The sequence below is a fragment of the Larimichthys crocea genome, chromosome IV, assembly GCF_000972845.2.
Source record: "Larimichthys crocea isolate SSNF chromosome IV, L_crocea_2.0, whole genome shotgun sequence".
In the NCBI taxonomy this organism is placed as follows: Eukaryota; Metazoa; Chordata; class Actinopteri; family Sciaenidae; genus Larimichthys; species Larimichthys crocea.
Genome location: NC_040014.1, coordinates 673,836 through 690,517, shown reverse-complemented (window position 1 = coordinate 690,517; position 16,682 = coordinate 673,836). Strand labels below are relative to the sequence as shown.

Below are 16,682 nucleotides of genomic sequence, written 5' to 3'. Positions count from 1 at the left end.
CAAACAATATTACAGAATTTTTTTAATTTTTAAAGTATTAAATGAAGTTGCAAATGTTATCTGAATTATTATACTGTGAACCTGACTTATGACATTCTGTGTAACAAGAGAGCCAAGTCTTAATTTTCTGGTGTCCGGGGAGTAGGTTTAATATACTACTACCACTGCTGATGCTACTAATACTGCTGATACTATTACAGCTACTACTACTAATACTAATACCATAGCCAATACTACCACTACTATTCCTACTACAAATGGTTGAAGAACTGTTCAGATCTTTTAAAAGTAGAAATAATACAGTGTGAAAATGCACACTTGAAGAAAAAGCACTTATTGTACAGAATGGCCTTTCAGAGTGTTAATAATAATAATAACTAATGATTATTATTATTATTATTATGTATAAATGTTTAAATATAATTTTAATGTTAATGACAGTTTCATCTATATTTTCTAATCTTTTGTATATAAAATTTGAATTGGCATAGTAACTTGTAACTATAGCTGTTATATACATGTAATATATGAAAAAGTACAATATTTAGCATTATACGCTCAGAAAAAAATGCAGGAGTACAGCAGTTACAGAATCAACCTGTTTTGACTGATTCGAGTTGCTATTTTGTGTTGTTAGGTCAGTTGCAGTGAGTGTGACTGTCAGGAGGATGACACGATAAGATATGAAATCAGATGAACTTGACTCCTCGTGGTAGAACTGAGTCGCTAACACAGCGAAGAACACAATCATTTTACAGTTAATCACACAAACATTGCGTCATTGTCTTGTCACTGCATCAGATTTAAACGTGGAAGACATGGATTCACATGCTTTTATTTAATTTGCAGGATGACATGTTCTGTACATTTACATACAGGTGGTGGGCTAAGACAGGAATAAAAGTCAACCACAGGTGTAAATGAATATGAAAGAGGATGATGTTTAACATAAATAGTGACATTAACTCAAATTTTGTTTTATTCTAGGCTACGCCCAATTACCAGGGGTTACCGTGACAACAGAAAATGGGTATCAGGCTCCCATTCCGACCAGACATCCTCACACTGCCATGGTGAGTAGTCTGTATGCATGCGAGTGTGTTTTTATGCATAACTAAGGCTGCGGTCACTTTCAAATCCAGTTAGTGGAAAGACAAAATATTCTACACATAATGTACTCACACAAAAAAGCTTTTGTGTGACAACAAAATAGTAAGGTGCTACATCAGGGCACGATGTGCCCAGAACCCTTTCATGATGCAATTATAAAGAGGGGACTATTTGTTCACCTCTTACGGGGGATTACAGGCTTCTAAGCCACAATTTCCATTATCCATTTTTCACTCACTGAAATGGTGTGTGTTCAGTGTATGTGTGTGTGTTTTTGAGTGAGAGAGTGAGACTGTTTCCAACCAAGAACAAAGAAAGAAAGAACAAAAACGCAATGTTAAGATAGTTTTTTTTTCTCATTTGTCAAATGCAGCAACAAAAGACGTTACAGTTTAAGAGACAGGCTTTAAGAGCAACAATCACCCATAATAATAATCAAAAAACAGAACAACAAATGCAACAAAAAGTGACGCATCATGTCTCTGGATTGGATTTGTCCATGTAGACTTCAGTATCCTGCACAGAGTACTGCATGAGCCTCCACACGTGGACTGTTTGTGCTGAATTAGACATCTGCCGTGGAGATGGATGTTTGGATGTTTTGTCTTTCAGTCACATTGTTTCCTTTCTACAGGTGCATAGTTCTTCTACAGAGAGATGTCCTGCCACAATGTCTCGATAGATACAGTACATCGTTGTATATTTATGGCACTCAGTAAATTTAATATGATCTTACAGTACTTTGGGGCATTTTTATCTACTATGATACCAATTTAATACGATACTGTAATACTTCTACAGGGAGTTATATCCGGCCATGCAGTGTAGTTTCAAGTTTATAGATACCATATTATTCCCATATGGCACATTTTCTATGTTGTATATTTTGATGTAGGGTTTTATATAGTTTTGGCACGCAGTAGCCATGCTGTACTAAAATATTTATTTATTCATTTATTTTATTGCTTGGTAATTGAAGTATTTATTATTTTATTTGATAATAAAGGTTGCTGTCCTGGACCTTCTCCTGTTCTCAATAGTGGAATAAGTAATTAAAAAATACTGCACTGCCAGTAAGTATTCAAAAGTAGATGCAGAATGGACCTCATTATTGGCGTTCTGTTATTATAACTGATACATCAAATCATTTTGCATCATGCCTTATAAACTGTTAACAGTAAATATAATGGGGTTAATCATACGATAATTGTCTCTTCTTTGTCGTCCAGATTTAGTATCATGCTTCCATAAAGCTGGGAGGGGGGGGGGGGGGTTCCTGAGAGACAGACTGAGAGTAGATTGGTTTAAAATCTGTGCAGCGGAGGCAGAGACAACCTGAAACGCAGCCGGCCCAGAAACACTGGATCCTACACTTTCCATGATGCAAGTGGATCGCATCTTTCATTAGACCCTTCCTGCTTAATGACACCCTGGTGTTAAAAAAAAAAAAAAAAACTTCACACTTGGAGCTTGTAGTGATGCTTCCTTGGTATGAATTATTTGACCTTAATGACATCATTAGGGTCATTTTTTCAGCCTCCTCCAGAGCCATACATGAGACAGAAAGTATATATACCTGTAGGCTATATTCAAGTAAGTTAACTCTACTTGAGTATAAATATAGACTGGCTTAGTTACCACCACCAACACTGGTTCTGGAGCATTCTGGGTTTGTTTTGTTCCTCTGAAAAATGCCACCTGAGCACATTTGGGTGAGGGGGGTGGGCAAAGCTGGAGCTGGGGGAGACAGGGAGGTGGGGGAGACAGGGAGGTGGGGTACAGGAGCAGGGGGTAGGGGAGGGAGGGAGGTGGTGCTGGCTGGCTGGCTGGGCTGCAGTCAGGTTGTTGTGCAGCTGAATAAATGAATGAAAGGCGGTAACCTGATCCGCGCGGGTCGGGCCTCTTTGTGCTTGGCTGGAGGCTCGAGCTGGCGGCTCGCTCTCCGATTGTCTCTGGAACGGGACAGAAAACACTCCCGGGACCTCGCGAGCCCTGCATTATTCAGCGCGCGTGCCTAGAAGAAAAGAGGGAGAGAGAGAGAGAGAGAGAGAGAGAGAGAGAGAGAGAGAGGAGGGATCTGTCGGTTGGAAAAGCTGGCGCGTAAAAAGCAGCTCAATGTCATCGCAGTTACAGGCTGCCGTTCCCGTTATCACAGTCTGAGACCTCTCCAACGTCCCGCAGGTCTTTGCTGCAGCAGCTGCGACTACCTCTTTTTTTTTTATTCTTACGAGGTGAACGGTGGAGAAGAAGACAAAGCAAAGAGAAGAAGTATCGGTCACGCCTCCGTTAAAAAAAAAAAAAAAACTAATCCCGGTTAATAGCCGTTAATTAGTCGGCGGTAAGGAGCTCCGCGGGATCAGCGCTTTGCTCTCAACACACAGGTAGATTGAAGTATAACAGAAATGTATGAAAACTGAAGTTTAAGAACTCATAGAAGGGCATATTGAGTGTAAGTGTATTCATATCTTAAGGTGGAGGGTGTGTGGGGGTCCATCGGGATGTTTTTCTGCATGCTGATGGTGTTTTCTGTTGTGCTGGTTAATAGAAACAGAGCCTGTAATTACACTGATTGGCTTTAAAGTGGGGAGGACACAGGATACTGCACCTCCCTCCTCAGAGGAGAGAGAGAGAGAGACATTCAAAGGAGGTCAGTGGACCAGACTGCTTGCTGCAGTAGTCTCCATATCTGTCTCTCTGCTCCTCCTCCTCCTCTGCATCACTTTAACCTAGATATAGATATGACCTTAACCTGGTTTCCATCATCTCTAAACTGAATGACTTGGCAGACACACACAGTCTTCTCGGTGCTCTTACCTGTCACATCCATCACCAACCTTTGCTGTTTGCTCACACTGATTTCATCCAATGTAGCTGCTCATCCATTTGGTGTCATAACGGCTCATTATCTAGTGTTCAATTACCTATTTCAGTTACCACGCTCTTGCTTTTGTTAAAACCGCCATCAGCACCATGGTCAAGTGGGCAGTGCAACACATTTCAACCCCACCCCAACAAAAAAGCCTCTTATTTTGAATATCACACGCACATTTAAAAAAAAAAAAGGTGAAAAGAAGAGGCAGTCACGACCGCGCCGGTGTGTCACAAAGTACAGTAGCCAGAAACCAGACTTTGTTTGTTTGCTCCAGGTTTTCTTTTGGTTTTTCTTTGCCCGTAGCTGTTGCCAAGCAACTTGCATTTTTCTTGACTTTGACAACGGTTCCTGTTTGAAGGAGGGATGGTCATTATCGTGCTGGAGGTGATCGGCCGATGGGTTGAGCATCGGAGGAAGTACCTGTTCACCTTTTCTGTGTAGCTCAGTGACATTTCTGACCGCCTATTTTTGAAAATGCACACTCATGGTGCAGAAATGTTCCAGTTAATTACCCTTCCAAGCATGAAGTAGACTCTACGGTGGCTGCAAAACATTTTAAAAAAACGTCCCCATCTAGAAACACTGTTTGACTACCGTAGGAACATGTAGGGGACCACATGGAAGACGACTCGCAGCATCTCTAGATAAACTGGACCTTTAATGCTTTGTCAAGACCCTGTTTTCTCATCGCTTTCAATCACACTGATTGATTTCACTTCACTGTAGAGTTACTGACATCTTGTAGCGCGGGGCAACCAGTACAAGACCAAAAGGGGTGACGGAGGGGGCTCAAGAAATCAAGTGCGTCTCTTTGAACATTTTTACAGTCGCTCTATAAAGAGTTGTGCTCATTTCTAGTTCATCTTGGATGCCACAGCTTTTATTTACTCTGCACCCAGTTTACACAGCAGTGCCTGTAAGAGAGGCAAACACATCCACATGGCAAGAGGAAGCATGGAAGCCAAAGACAGAACAGTCCAAGGCTGAGATTCTGGTCAGATTTGATCAGTGACATTTAAAATCGAGGGCTAAACACAGTCATGGTGAAGCTTTAAGAATAGCTCATTATCCTGTGTTCGCTGTTTTTGTTTGGTCATCGTTTGAAATTACTAGCTGATTCTGGAAATAAAGGGAGCTAAGCAGCAAAGTGCCAATTCAGGCAGAGTGTTTGCCAATACCTCTGCCTGGGGATAGAAAAATCACAGCCAGCTCTCCAATTTGATTAGATAGTCAATGACAGGAGGTACCGGTAACATACTGAATGTCCCATTGAGACACTCAGTGCCTGTTAGTTAGTGCAGCTCACGGTTTGTGTGTTTGTGCAGTATGTGTAGTACATTTTCCATCTCCACCCTTTTCAGCACCACGGTCTGTGACAACATTGACAGGAACAACAAAGTTATCAATGATGTCTTCTTCCTCCGAACCTCTCCCTCTTCCCAGAAAGCACACACACACACATAAACGCACAATATCGCAGGTTACGTAACAGCTGTGTGGTCGATGATGCTAAAGCTTGGCGAGCCAAGAGCACACAGGAGGTGGAACCGAGAATGAGGTACTGAAGAGGAAAGACGGGATGAGAGAGGCCGACGTGATGACAAGAAACAATGAGCGCTAAGGAGAGATAAAGGGCGGTGGTGCAGGTGTGTGTTTGTCGGTGGCAGTTGGAGCGGTGAGTGTGAGGCGAGTGAGGGAAAACGTGGGGGAGGGAAGTGGAGGATGCTGGTCTAGGAAGTCTGTTCAGTCTCACACAGCTCCAAGTGTTGTTGACATTAACTGGCTGATGGCCTCTGAATGGCCGATCTGATGATGGGCCCCCAATGGCTGTCTTCCAGGAAGAGAGTGATACGCCGCCTCGTGTTATTGGATAAAGTCCAAATAATTACAGTCCAATCAGCGCCGTTCACATGGACCCTAATGTCACTGTTTCTTTTTAACATTAATACGAAGCATGCCGTCACCTCTCAGTTCACAAACGTAACGTGTGCGTTATCAGCTGACAATGAGCTGAACACATAAATAGGAAAGTTGTCATTGGAAATCATGTGACTGCCCCTCAGGCCAGCTGTTAGACTGAGCCATGGAAATAATTTCTCCCAGCATTTAAACTGATGTTTGTGCATCTATGAAGTAGCTGGAATTTTAAGTGGGATGCTATTTATGTTCGGCCCATTGGAGTGGACGACAGCTGATAGTGATGTGTGTGTGTGTGCGTGTGTGTGCACATTTCTGGTTTATGTATTAACTTCTTTGATTATACAGCAAAAAGAAGTCACCATGACAGAGCAGATTTGAAGAGGTGAGGCATTTCTCAAAAGTGAATTTAAGCTGTTAAAATTTTGGATTCTTCAAAATCAAAACAGGAAGTAGAAATGCACAATAATGGATTTCACTGGAGGCATAGGTGCTGCAGTATACTGGTATGGTATACTGGTATTGGTATTTACTGTCTAAGAGTTGTTGTGTGTTGTCTGAGAATGAAGCCAAATTGCTATCTTGTTTTCACTTCATTATTGAGTCAAATGTTGTGTGTGCGATTGCTGATCAGGAGTGACCGATATCCACAGGTCAACATTAAATATACACTGTTTCCCATAAGGTTGTAATAAAAATATTTTTTCCTATTCTTATGAAACGATTGTGACAATGTGATCAATTCTTGATAGTTAAAGTGTATCTTCTGTATTGATCAATACAAACAGTGAAGAATATGTCTGAAAACAAAATTATTCCAACTTTATGGGCAACAGTGTTATGTCAACAGTCAAAGAAACATGTCAGAATATAGCTGCGTTAATCTCCCCCATGCTTGTTGCCATTTTTGCTTGGCTCCGGCACAAGAGGACTTCCTCATTCTTAATCCTGCTTACAAAACTCCGATTGGTTCAGCTATTTCTCCAGCTCTGAATACATGTTTGATATTGAGAATTCATGTCACTTTGAAAAATGATGGTGAATGAAAAATATTTGAATGAAACACCAAACAAGGTCAAAGAGTCATTCTTTTTGTCACATTCCATCTTCGAAAAGTATTTTGTCCAGTGTTTCGGTATTCGTGTTCCACAGAGGAAGAGAACTGAAGGGATGCAGGAAATGCAACAATACGACCCAGCCATGTGATGGCCACCATTATACAACCTCCACCACCCACTATTGTCCACAACATCCACCGACTATTGTTGTACCGTGCAACTGAAGTCATTCATGCAACACAAAGCAAAAGCACAAACCACCTGCTAGCATAAATACTGTGTTTACAGCAGAGATGCACAAACAGACAGTGAAAAATGTAGCCCAAAAATGCATACAGTAATCAAGAGAAGAAAGAAAACTGCCTTTGAACTGAACATTTCTAACTTTTAGAACTACATTAGGTTTGTCCCCTGAAAGAATCGATGAGCTGAATCATTTTTTTCCCCACGACAATTTACAATAAACAAGAACGATTGATTAAACGCTAAAGCACATCTTAATCTGTAACTCTGGGGAGTCTAGGGAGAGGCTGACCTCTAATGTCTAAGGGTTTGATCTCATAACAGTGCTGTGTTTTGGTGGTGAAAAGCTGCAGAAGTCTCTTTATCACATTCCAGCTTTAGACTGGAATGTCAGAATACCATTTGAGGCTTTAGGTGTTAACCACATGTGTGAGTGGAGCTCGAGGGGCGCCATCGTCTGTGTGGGTGTTGTCGTTTCTTATCCTTCTGAAAGTCTGGCCAAGCTGTGGACCTACGAAGTCAGGGCAGTTTAAGGAAGTGAGGTCATTTTGGGTAACTGTTCTCATCAAGGGTTCAAGAATTTTGATTTATGGTCAAAAAGGGAGTATCCATTTAACCGTGCAACATGCTGTAGACAAGTTCAACTATCTAAACAAGAAAATGAACACTAAAACAACATAAAACATGACAAAACTTACATCTTTCAAGTTAGAAGTCAGGTCACAGCACCGATAATGTTATTGATTCATAAAGTTTGAACAGTTAGCAGTTTGGCTGGACAAAACCTTATTGACCAACCTACCAATCAACCAACTAACCAAAAGGTGTCACAACAGATCACTCACAACTCTCAATGCATCAAGGACATGATCCATTTATCTACGATCAGTTCCCCTTGCCTCAAGAAAAATCTTCATTTGGAACAAAATAGGAAGGATTGAAAAATATAGTAGACCTCAGTGGTGCAGCCCTCACTCTCGATTTTTTAAAAAACTCATCTGGATAAAATAAGTTCAAGGATGTTCCCACAGGTTGTTGAAAGGTTGATAGGAGAATACAAGTACAAACTGAACTGGGGTAGATAAGGTGGTTGGAATGAAAGATGGAAAACCAAACAGTAAATTACAACACTTCATCACGAAATAACTCCAGGAATGTTGTGAACGACACAGACAGTTCAGCAGAATCCGAGGGGATTTTTCCTTAAACCGCTCATCTGGGGCTGAACTAAGTCACTGGAAGATTTTCTCATGTATTTGATTTGAATCATTTTGATGAAGTGCAGTTTGGGGATTTACTGGGAAAGAATCAGTCGAAAATATTTGATGTCTTAATAACATTTACACAAGCAGAGACAGGAATGAATTCAATTTAAAGCTCCTCAGCCGATCTTATTTCAGGTCATGTCGTTCTGACTCTCTCCAGTTGTGTGTTTGTCTTCTAAAAATACGTAGACATATCTTCATTTTCACCCACGGAGTGGTTGCTGCTACATTTCAGATGATATTCCTTTGAAACCACATAAAATAGCACTAAAAAGGTGGGAAATACTGTAATCATCAGGCTTGGACATGTTTGTTGTCACGAGGCTGTGTTCTTCCTGTGTGAAGCCTCCTTCCTCTGTCTAAATACTGCAGGCTAATGAGCTACTTTCCTGAAATAGACAGGTGATTAACACACTGCTCTTCTCACTGTGAGGCAAAGCAGAGCTAGTTAATGCTACAAACCAACACTGGGAAGAGGTCCACTCTCTTATATGGTCTGCCTGAAGGTTGCCAATAAGCTAATGCTATAGATCTTTATGTGTGAGCTATAGCAGTGGTTCTCAACTGGTCTGGCTTCGGGACCCACCATCACCCCTAAAGGACAAGCCGTGACCATGGGCGGACTGGGACAAAAAATCGCCCTGGCATTTTGGACCAGAGCAGCCCAACAACACAAAACAAAAACAACCCCCGCCCCCCCCCGGCCAGTCCGTCCCTGGCCGTGACCCAAATTGAGGAAAATTTTCAACTTCTCAAATTTATTTAATGAAAAGATGGTGCAGTTTGGTGGGTGTCTATTAACATTACAAGGCTTGTGAACAGACGGTACTCCGCGGCATAAAAAATCCACTTCAAAATAAAAGCACAGGATTTTGTTCTTAACATAGCCATGCAGCATCAAAACATATGGACGGGATGTCATTTATAGAAATCTGTTACATGTTCAATTAACTCATGCTGAGGAAATAAGGTCAGACACCATTCTCGATAAGGTCATCATATTAGTTATGTTGTCTTTGCATAATAGCTGTATAGTTTGAGTAAAAAGGCGATTTGTATCTTGTGTTTGACAGGTTGGTCGGTTTATCAATTTCAATTTAGCTTCTGACTTGCAATCTAAAAGAGACGCATTTGCCGAATTGTGTTATCCACTCAATAACATTTAGCACCAGCAAGCTAAACTAATTAGCTATCATGCTGGGGTGTGTTTTTCTTCTGGGAGGAGGGGGTCAAGCTTTCTAAACATAGATAGCTGCTATCCTAGTGAGTGTTTGTATCGCAGCGTCAACGGTTCTGGGTGGCGCCCATAGTCACATGTGATTCACTGATGACGCCACTTATTACTCATTTATTAAGGCTATACACCGTTTCCTAACTTCTGTGTGAAGCTACTGTCCTTTTTCGGAACTCCAGATCAAATCCACTAAAGGAAGCTTGCGTGTCAGCTTCTCCGACCATGTATAATTTGACTCAGAACCTCTAGCCACACCATCAGCCCGTTAGCTGGTTACCCTCTTTGTGTGGTCTCTGCACAGAGAGTCCTGTGGGACAAAGTACTGAAACGGGCTGATTCACGCTGGGAAAGGATTAGAATTATATGCTCTGTGGCTTTTTCCTGACACACACACACACACACACACACACACACATAGAAACAAGAACAACGACATCCTCTCAAATTCAGCCATCCATGCCCCCGCCCCCCAAGTGAAGATTTATTATGTGTCTGTCCTCATCTTATTTCCTGCACAATCTTCCTGTTGTTATTTCTGATTTGTTATCTCATTCCATGGAGGCTCATGTTTGTCTCTCAGTTTCACTTCTGGGATTACTTACAGTAAACAGACTCGTTTGGATGTTTAGGAAGTTGAACTATGAGATGTTCTGTAAGACTGGAGCCATCAGTCATTACACTGTATATTTAAAGGACCAGTGAGTAGGATTTAGGGGCATCTAGTGGTGTGGTCGCTGATTGCAATCCCTTTGCATCACCCTCTCTGTCCTAATGTAAAACACACGAAAAAACACAAAAACCCTACCTAATTTCTTTAGGTGATTATACACTAAAGAAAACATACTTATGTGCATTATATTCCATTTCTAACAAAGTCTCTAAATAGAGCCCCCTAAATCTGACACACTGGACCTTTTAAAGGGCGGTGTATTGAAATAGTTGTGGTCACTGAAATGCTGTGGTGTTTATGTGCGATGTGATATGAAACCGAGGGAATGATAGTTGACAGCAAGTGCTGCGTCCTGCTGGATTAACAGCAGGAGAGAGCTGGACTCTTACATAACCAAGGAGGGCTGAGGGAAGGAAGAGAAGGGAACAAAAAGTAATTGGCAATCTGTCTGTGTCCTGATAGCTTTGTCCTTTTTGTCTTTGCATGTTCTTCTTCCTGCTGTAAGTGGAGAATCACAGGTAACATGACAGAGGGAGGTATGTTCAACAAAGCTGCGGTAGAATATAGCAGTAAATAACTAAGGTCAGGTTTTAATGTGACCTTTTTTACCCATAAATCCTTTCTAATATACCTACATGAAGGCATATTTTCACATAAAAGTGTGTGACAGGGTCATTTGATGTTGATGTTTGAATATTATATTTATTAAGCTATGTTTAATAGTCACAGCTCTGCAGGCCTGTGTAATATCTAACCCTATTACTCATCATTTAACATGTCTGATTCATTTTGTTGATCGATGCTAATCAAATTAACTAATTACACTGCATCGCTTTGTAGCTGTTTCTTGGCTCATCCTGACAGACGTCATTTAAATTACTTGTAAGATGATGTTCAGTCACTAATTAGCCGCGGTGTCATGTCCATTAAACTGTAATTGTTGCCACATGAGGCTGTTCAGAGTCAAACTTTGCAACAGCGACTCACTGACTGTGCATTAGCCGTCACATAATACACACACCAGTGCACCATTTCGCTGGGTAACGAGCCCAGCAAAGCACAGACTGTTTTACTTTCACAGTATGAAATATTGTTATACGCACAAATCTGGGCCCCGGTCAAAAAAAAAGCAGTGCGTACACTTGGTGCTTTTAGTCAGCCCAAGATGTAACCCATAATGGATGACTGTTCAGTGTTACTGCTGCTACGCTGCGTTTTTGTCCCAGATAGTCCTGTACTTGTGCTCAGAGTCTTAATCTGGCTCTCTGTCCTGAGAGCTTGTGCACACAAGCAGTCACACTCTCTGACTACAGACCTTTTCCGCTCAAGAACAGCCCCTCCATCTGTGAGCATCTATGTGTGTGCGTGTAGCATTAGTATTCAGGCTTGAGAGTCTCACTGAAGCGCCCGTCGGGACCCTTTGTTGTCGTTTCATGAAAGGGTCTTAGGGGGGTCTGGATTGGGCTTAAATGGTGTCATGAGAGACTTGGGGGGGAAAAAAGGGACACAAATAGTTGCCATGAGTCCAGACATGTGGTGCATTCCTCTGTAACACTCGGAGCTCCAAAGGCTTCTTAACATGATTTCAGTCTGGTTGTTGTTTCAGGCTCTCTGGCAGTGGGTAGGTGAAAATCGCCTTCATTATTATTCTTTTGCAGTGCTGCAATATGCCGTCACTGTGCTCGTGCACACAGTTGGCACAAACCTTATTGTGCTAGTGCTTCTTAAAGAAGGATGGATCGTACGCTTACTGATACTGTGCTGCTCGGCTGTGAAGTTTACTTCCCAGAAGTCCTCGAGTGAGTTTGTGGACATCTTTTTCATCCATTAGCTCAAGCCAGCTCCAACATATTTCAGCTTGAAAGTGTTTGTGTCTATTCTGGTTGTTGTCTTGACTATTTATTTAGCCAAATGTTGACCCCAGTGAACCCCACAGCATGCTGTCAGTGGCCTGTGATTGTCCGTGTGCTTCAGACTAATGCAGGTGGCCTCTACTTTTTTGGTGTATTTCCTGCGTTGAAGGGCAATTTCCATGGATACAAGTAAGCGCAGCTTCCTGGTTTCCTGTTTAGATGTGAGCTGCAGGCCGTGATAGGCTTTTATCCAACGTTCCTTTCCTTTGCAGTATCATTAGTTTTTATTTCATCTTTAAATGTATTGTCACTGTCTTCATCATGCAGCAAGACTTGAATGTTTTTTTTAAAAATAACTGAAGGATTTAAAAGGGCGTAGCAGCTTTTATGTGCTTTCTAATTGGATTCACAGCCTGGAAAATCTCAATAGTACAATAAAATAACTAACACTCTCTTCCTCTAGTCAGACATCATCATGAACCATTCCATCCAGTGATCAATGTCTCTTAAATATCCATCCAAATCAGTTTTTGAATGCATTTAAAGAGGAAAATATACCCTGCTGATACAGAACCGTGCTTCATTTTAGCATTGTTAAACTATTCTGTTTTATTTACATTCAAAAAAGATCATTTCTTGTAAGGCGTTCACTACCTTTAGTGAAGTGAACCTCTTTATTAATTATACAGCACCTACTTTTAACTTTCATCTCATTTTGGCCTTGTGAATATTTGACTGTGCTAAATTAACACTCAAGTGGAGTACTCTGCCCGAAAACCTATATTTTAAATATCAAACACAGAGGCATAAGCTCTTTTCTGTCTATTTGTATGCTTGGTATGATTAACTCATTAATTTAACTTATTCAAAAGCTTCCCTGAGGATAGTTAGTGTCAGCAAAATTACTGATTTAAATTGATGCAACCCACCCACGCAGACACACTGTATACCCTGGAGCCATGCAGGACACGACCTAATAACTAAAAGTGAGTGTGAGTTACATGTTGATCACGTTTTTGAGTTTCTTACCGTATGAGTAAAGCCTCCTGCGATCTGTGGTCGCACATCATATCGCCATACTGCAGTGTAAGTGTGTCATTCGTTGATCAATCACGATCAACTGCGTTGACGTAAGACTGCTGCGGGCACTGCTGTCTATCGACCGGGATAGCGTTGACCCAGATGCATGCGGTCACACGTAGACACGCGCGCATGAATAAACCGTCACATATGTTCCTGTCGTCCTCCTCAGCGTGTCTTTTCATATTCAAAACAATATCTCTTTTCATCATTCACAGCTTGTCCATTACCGGACTCGTTAGCTCTTTCCTCTTATAAATCACCAGCGCCAGCATAATGACCATCACAGGTCTCTTTGTGTGTTACAACACATGCAGGAGCTGAACTCCCCCAGCACATGTGCAATAATTGGGTTACTGTCCCAATTTTTTCGGTGACCGATTTCTCTTCATCATGTGAGTTATTTCTGGCCCGGGAACTCACCAAGAACTTGATTTGTCATTTTTAAAACACGGGCTGTTCAAATGTTCCATGTTTTTTTTGTCAGACTGTCCGCCACACTCTGACAGGATGCCCAGCTGCCGGTGGGCACGCGTTAGTTTGAGAGATAACCTCTCTGACCTCTGGACCACCCTGCTTCTTCTCAACACACTCCCCTGATTTCAGTCAGTTTTCAAACAGATGGATATTGACAGGGGCATTAAATCTAAAGTTAGGAAAACTGCTGCTTTGTAGAGGTCATGCAAAACGTGTTTCAAAAGTATGTTTTATTTCACTTTAATCAAATGAATGGTGATATATCAGCCTTGATTACGGAAGCCCTAAAGGGTCATACATACATTTTATTCCACCCGTTTTCCCGTGATAACGAGATAATTAATTCGAGATCTCGAGAAAACAAAACGATAGTCTAGTGTATTAAATCATTGCAGGAAACATCATTTAGTGTAGCAATGTCAGAGGTTCTTGTTTTGTCTCAAAACATTTCAAACAATTACTGAGTTTGAAATACAGAGTCAGATTTTCAGGGTATTTATGACGACATCAGGCTCAGTTAGATTGTGCCTCCGATAGAGCTAAAGCCTTGCTAGCCATCTTCTCAGATGACGCACACTAATTATCTATAGCAAGGCATAAAGCTATTTCAGCCTGTGTCAGTCCTCGATTGAAGAGATATGTGATGCGGTGATCGATATTCTCCTGCTCCTCTGACATTGCTACACTAAATGATGTTTCCTGCAATGATTTAATACACTAGACTATCGTTTTGTTTTCTCGAGATCTCGAATTAATTATCTCGTTATCACGGGAAAACGGGTGGAATAAAATGTATGTATGTATGACCCTTTAGGGCTTCCGTACTAGATATTCAAAATAAGACATTCATTAATTTATAGTGCTTGTGCTCTCCCTCCATGCGTCTTAACACCTTGTTCGGTTTTTTTGTCATCGACACAAGGTCAACCTTTCGCAGTAGAGAGGAGGGAAGAAGCTAATCAGAGCAAAAGTAATGCCCAGAGAAGAGGTAATATATCACTGTGTCAACCGCCGTGGTAAAACTGCTTTGTCGCTTGCTTATTTGGCCTTTTATTTAAAAAAAATGAATCTTTGTCGCAGTAACTGCTGAAATGCAGTTACCTCGCCTGCAGCGCCCATCCTACATCATTTAGCAGCGGCCAGCGCAATATTGCTAATTGAGCCTGTAAATTTGAAGAAAGTGTTTCCAGTGTTTGTGAGCAGAGAAAGTGAACCATGACTCTGGTCAAGCTCTGGTTTCCACTGGCCTGATCCTATGACCCAACAGGTACACACATACACACATGCACACATACCAGTACAGATGAGTAGCCTCAAAGTGACCCTGAGATGTAAAAATGTGATTTTTTTTTTGGCAGTGAAGCTGATGATAGTTTAAAGCTAAGGTCAAGTCAAGGTGGGACATAGTTAAAAGCAGCCTGCTCTCAGCCAAAAGCCATAATAATTAAATACTTTGAGGGTTTTAAGGCAGGATGAGGCAGCAGGTATTATTTTTGATTAAAAAAGCCTCCATGTGGGCCTGAGTCAACAGTACCGTACTGATGATGACAGAAGAAAATATCATTACCTTCCTTATCACCGCCTCCCTCTTTCCTCAGTCATCATGTCTTCATCACCGCCCCCCTGCCTACCTCCCTCAGCTCTGACAGGAGCTGTAGGTTAAAGGGAAAGTGTGCGAGCGATGTACACACCGAGGAAAGAGAGGGTTTGGTCTCACACAGGAAGGGAGGAGTGGGGAGCCACAGGGTGGATGTTTTTAGTGTGTGTGTGTGTTTGTATGAGGGCCTGCACAGACGGGGTCTTTGTGCGGGAGGGCATCTGGAAGAAACACACGCACACACACACACACACACACACACACACACACACACTTAGCCCATGACATCACAGCTTACCGAGCGGCCGGCAGGAATGTTACTCAGAAAGGAGAGGCTTTGTGGAGGAGAGGAAAGAGACGGGAGGGGAGGAAAAGGAGGAGAAGAAGAAGAGGAAAAGGCTTGGCTAGGGAAAAGTCCGGCACTCCCACTATCTGGAACAGGACGGACCGAGGCTGAAGTGAACAGAGCAAAATAGGAAAAACAGATAAAGTTTACTGAAAGGAGGCAGATACGTGGTAGAAATTATTTTAATATTACAAAACTAAAGGAAATTTTCTTTTAAAAATTACACCATGGATTTACAGATATCACTAAAATAGACAGATCTACAGCTGAGACACTTGTCAGAGCGGCAGGTGAGTACTGTGTTTTACTTTGGAGAGTTGTAAGACAGTTGTGTTGTACTATTCAAGGTTTCTGTATTATAAGTGAGATTATTCTGTTTTGACGAGAGTAGATGGCTGCTCAGCAAACAGCCAAACAGATGTCATATTTTTAAAATGAAGTATCTGTGTCAAAAGTTGAGATTCTGGTGTTGTGTTTGTAAAGGCTTGTCCAGATGTTACAGTATGACATTGTGAGAATCGAGTGCACACTTTGGGCTCTTCACACTGTGTCCCGAGGACCCCGCTGGGTCTCTGGCCTGATGTTTATGCCAGCTGTTTGCTCGCTCACCCAAGCCCACCTGTCTGTCTGCCTGCTGACCAAAACACTTCCCAGGCTATGTGTCAAAGTAGCCACTTGCTTAGTTTGTCAGCGATGTATCATCACGCTTATTCGACTGTCCTGGATAGTGCTGTTTGGCTTGGGTTCATCAATCCAGGCTGCCTGGACATGAACACCAGGGCTAAAGCAGCACCAGGCTCCGGTTACTACACAGGATCATATTAAGCCAGGAAACAGAGCCAGGAACGCTGACTGCACCGGGTTACACAGGAGCTTAGTGTGTGTGTGTGTGTTCATGTGTGTGCCGATAGAAGCTAGATGACACGATACTAAAGGCACGAAAACTATGTGGAGACGAAG

General features: G+C 41.9%; 1 protein-coding gene across 6 annotated transcripts in view; it reads left to right on the top strand.

The window, feature by feature from the left end:
* Positions 1-16,682, top strand: part of palm2akap2 (PALM2 and AKAP2 fusion) — an 89,508-nt gene that overhangs the window by 59,939 nt on the left and 12,887 nt on the right. For all 6 annotated transcript variants that reach the window (XM_019259561.2, XM_019259559.2, XM_027278632.1 and 3 more), the window contains one exon: positions 988-1,073. In XM_019259561.2, the coding sequence (XP_019115106.2) occupies positions 988-1,073 (86 nt within the window). The remainder of the gene's footprint in view (positions 1-987; positions 1,074-16,682) is intronic.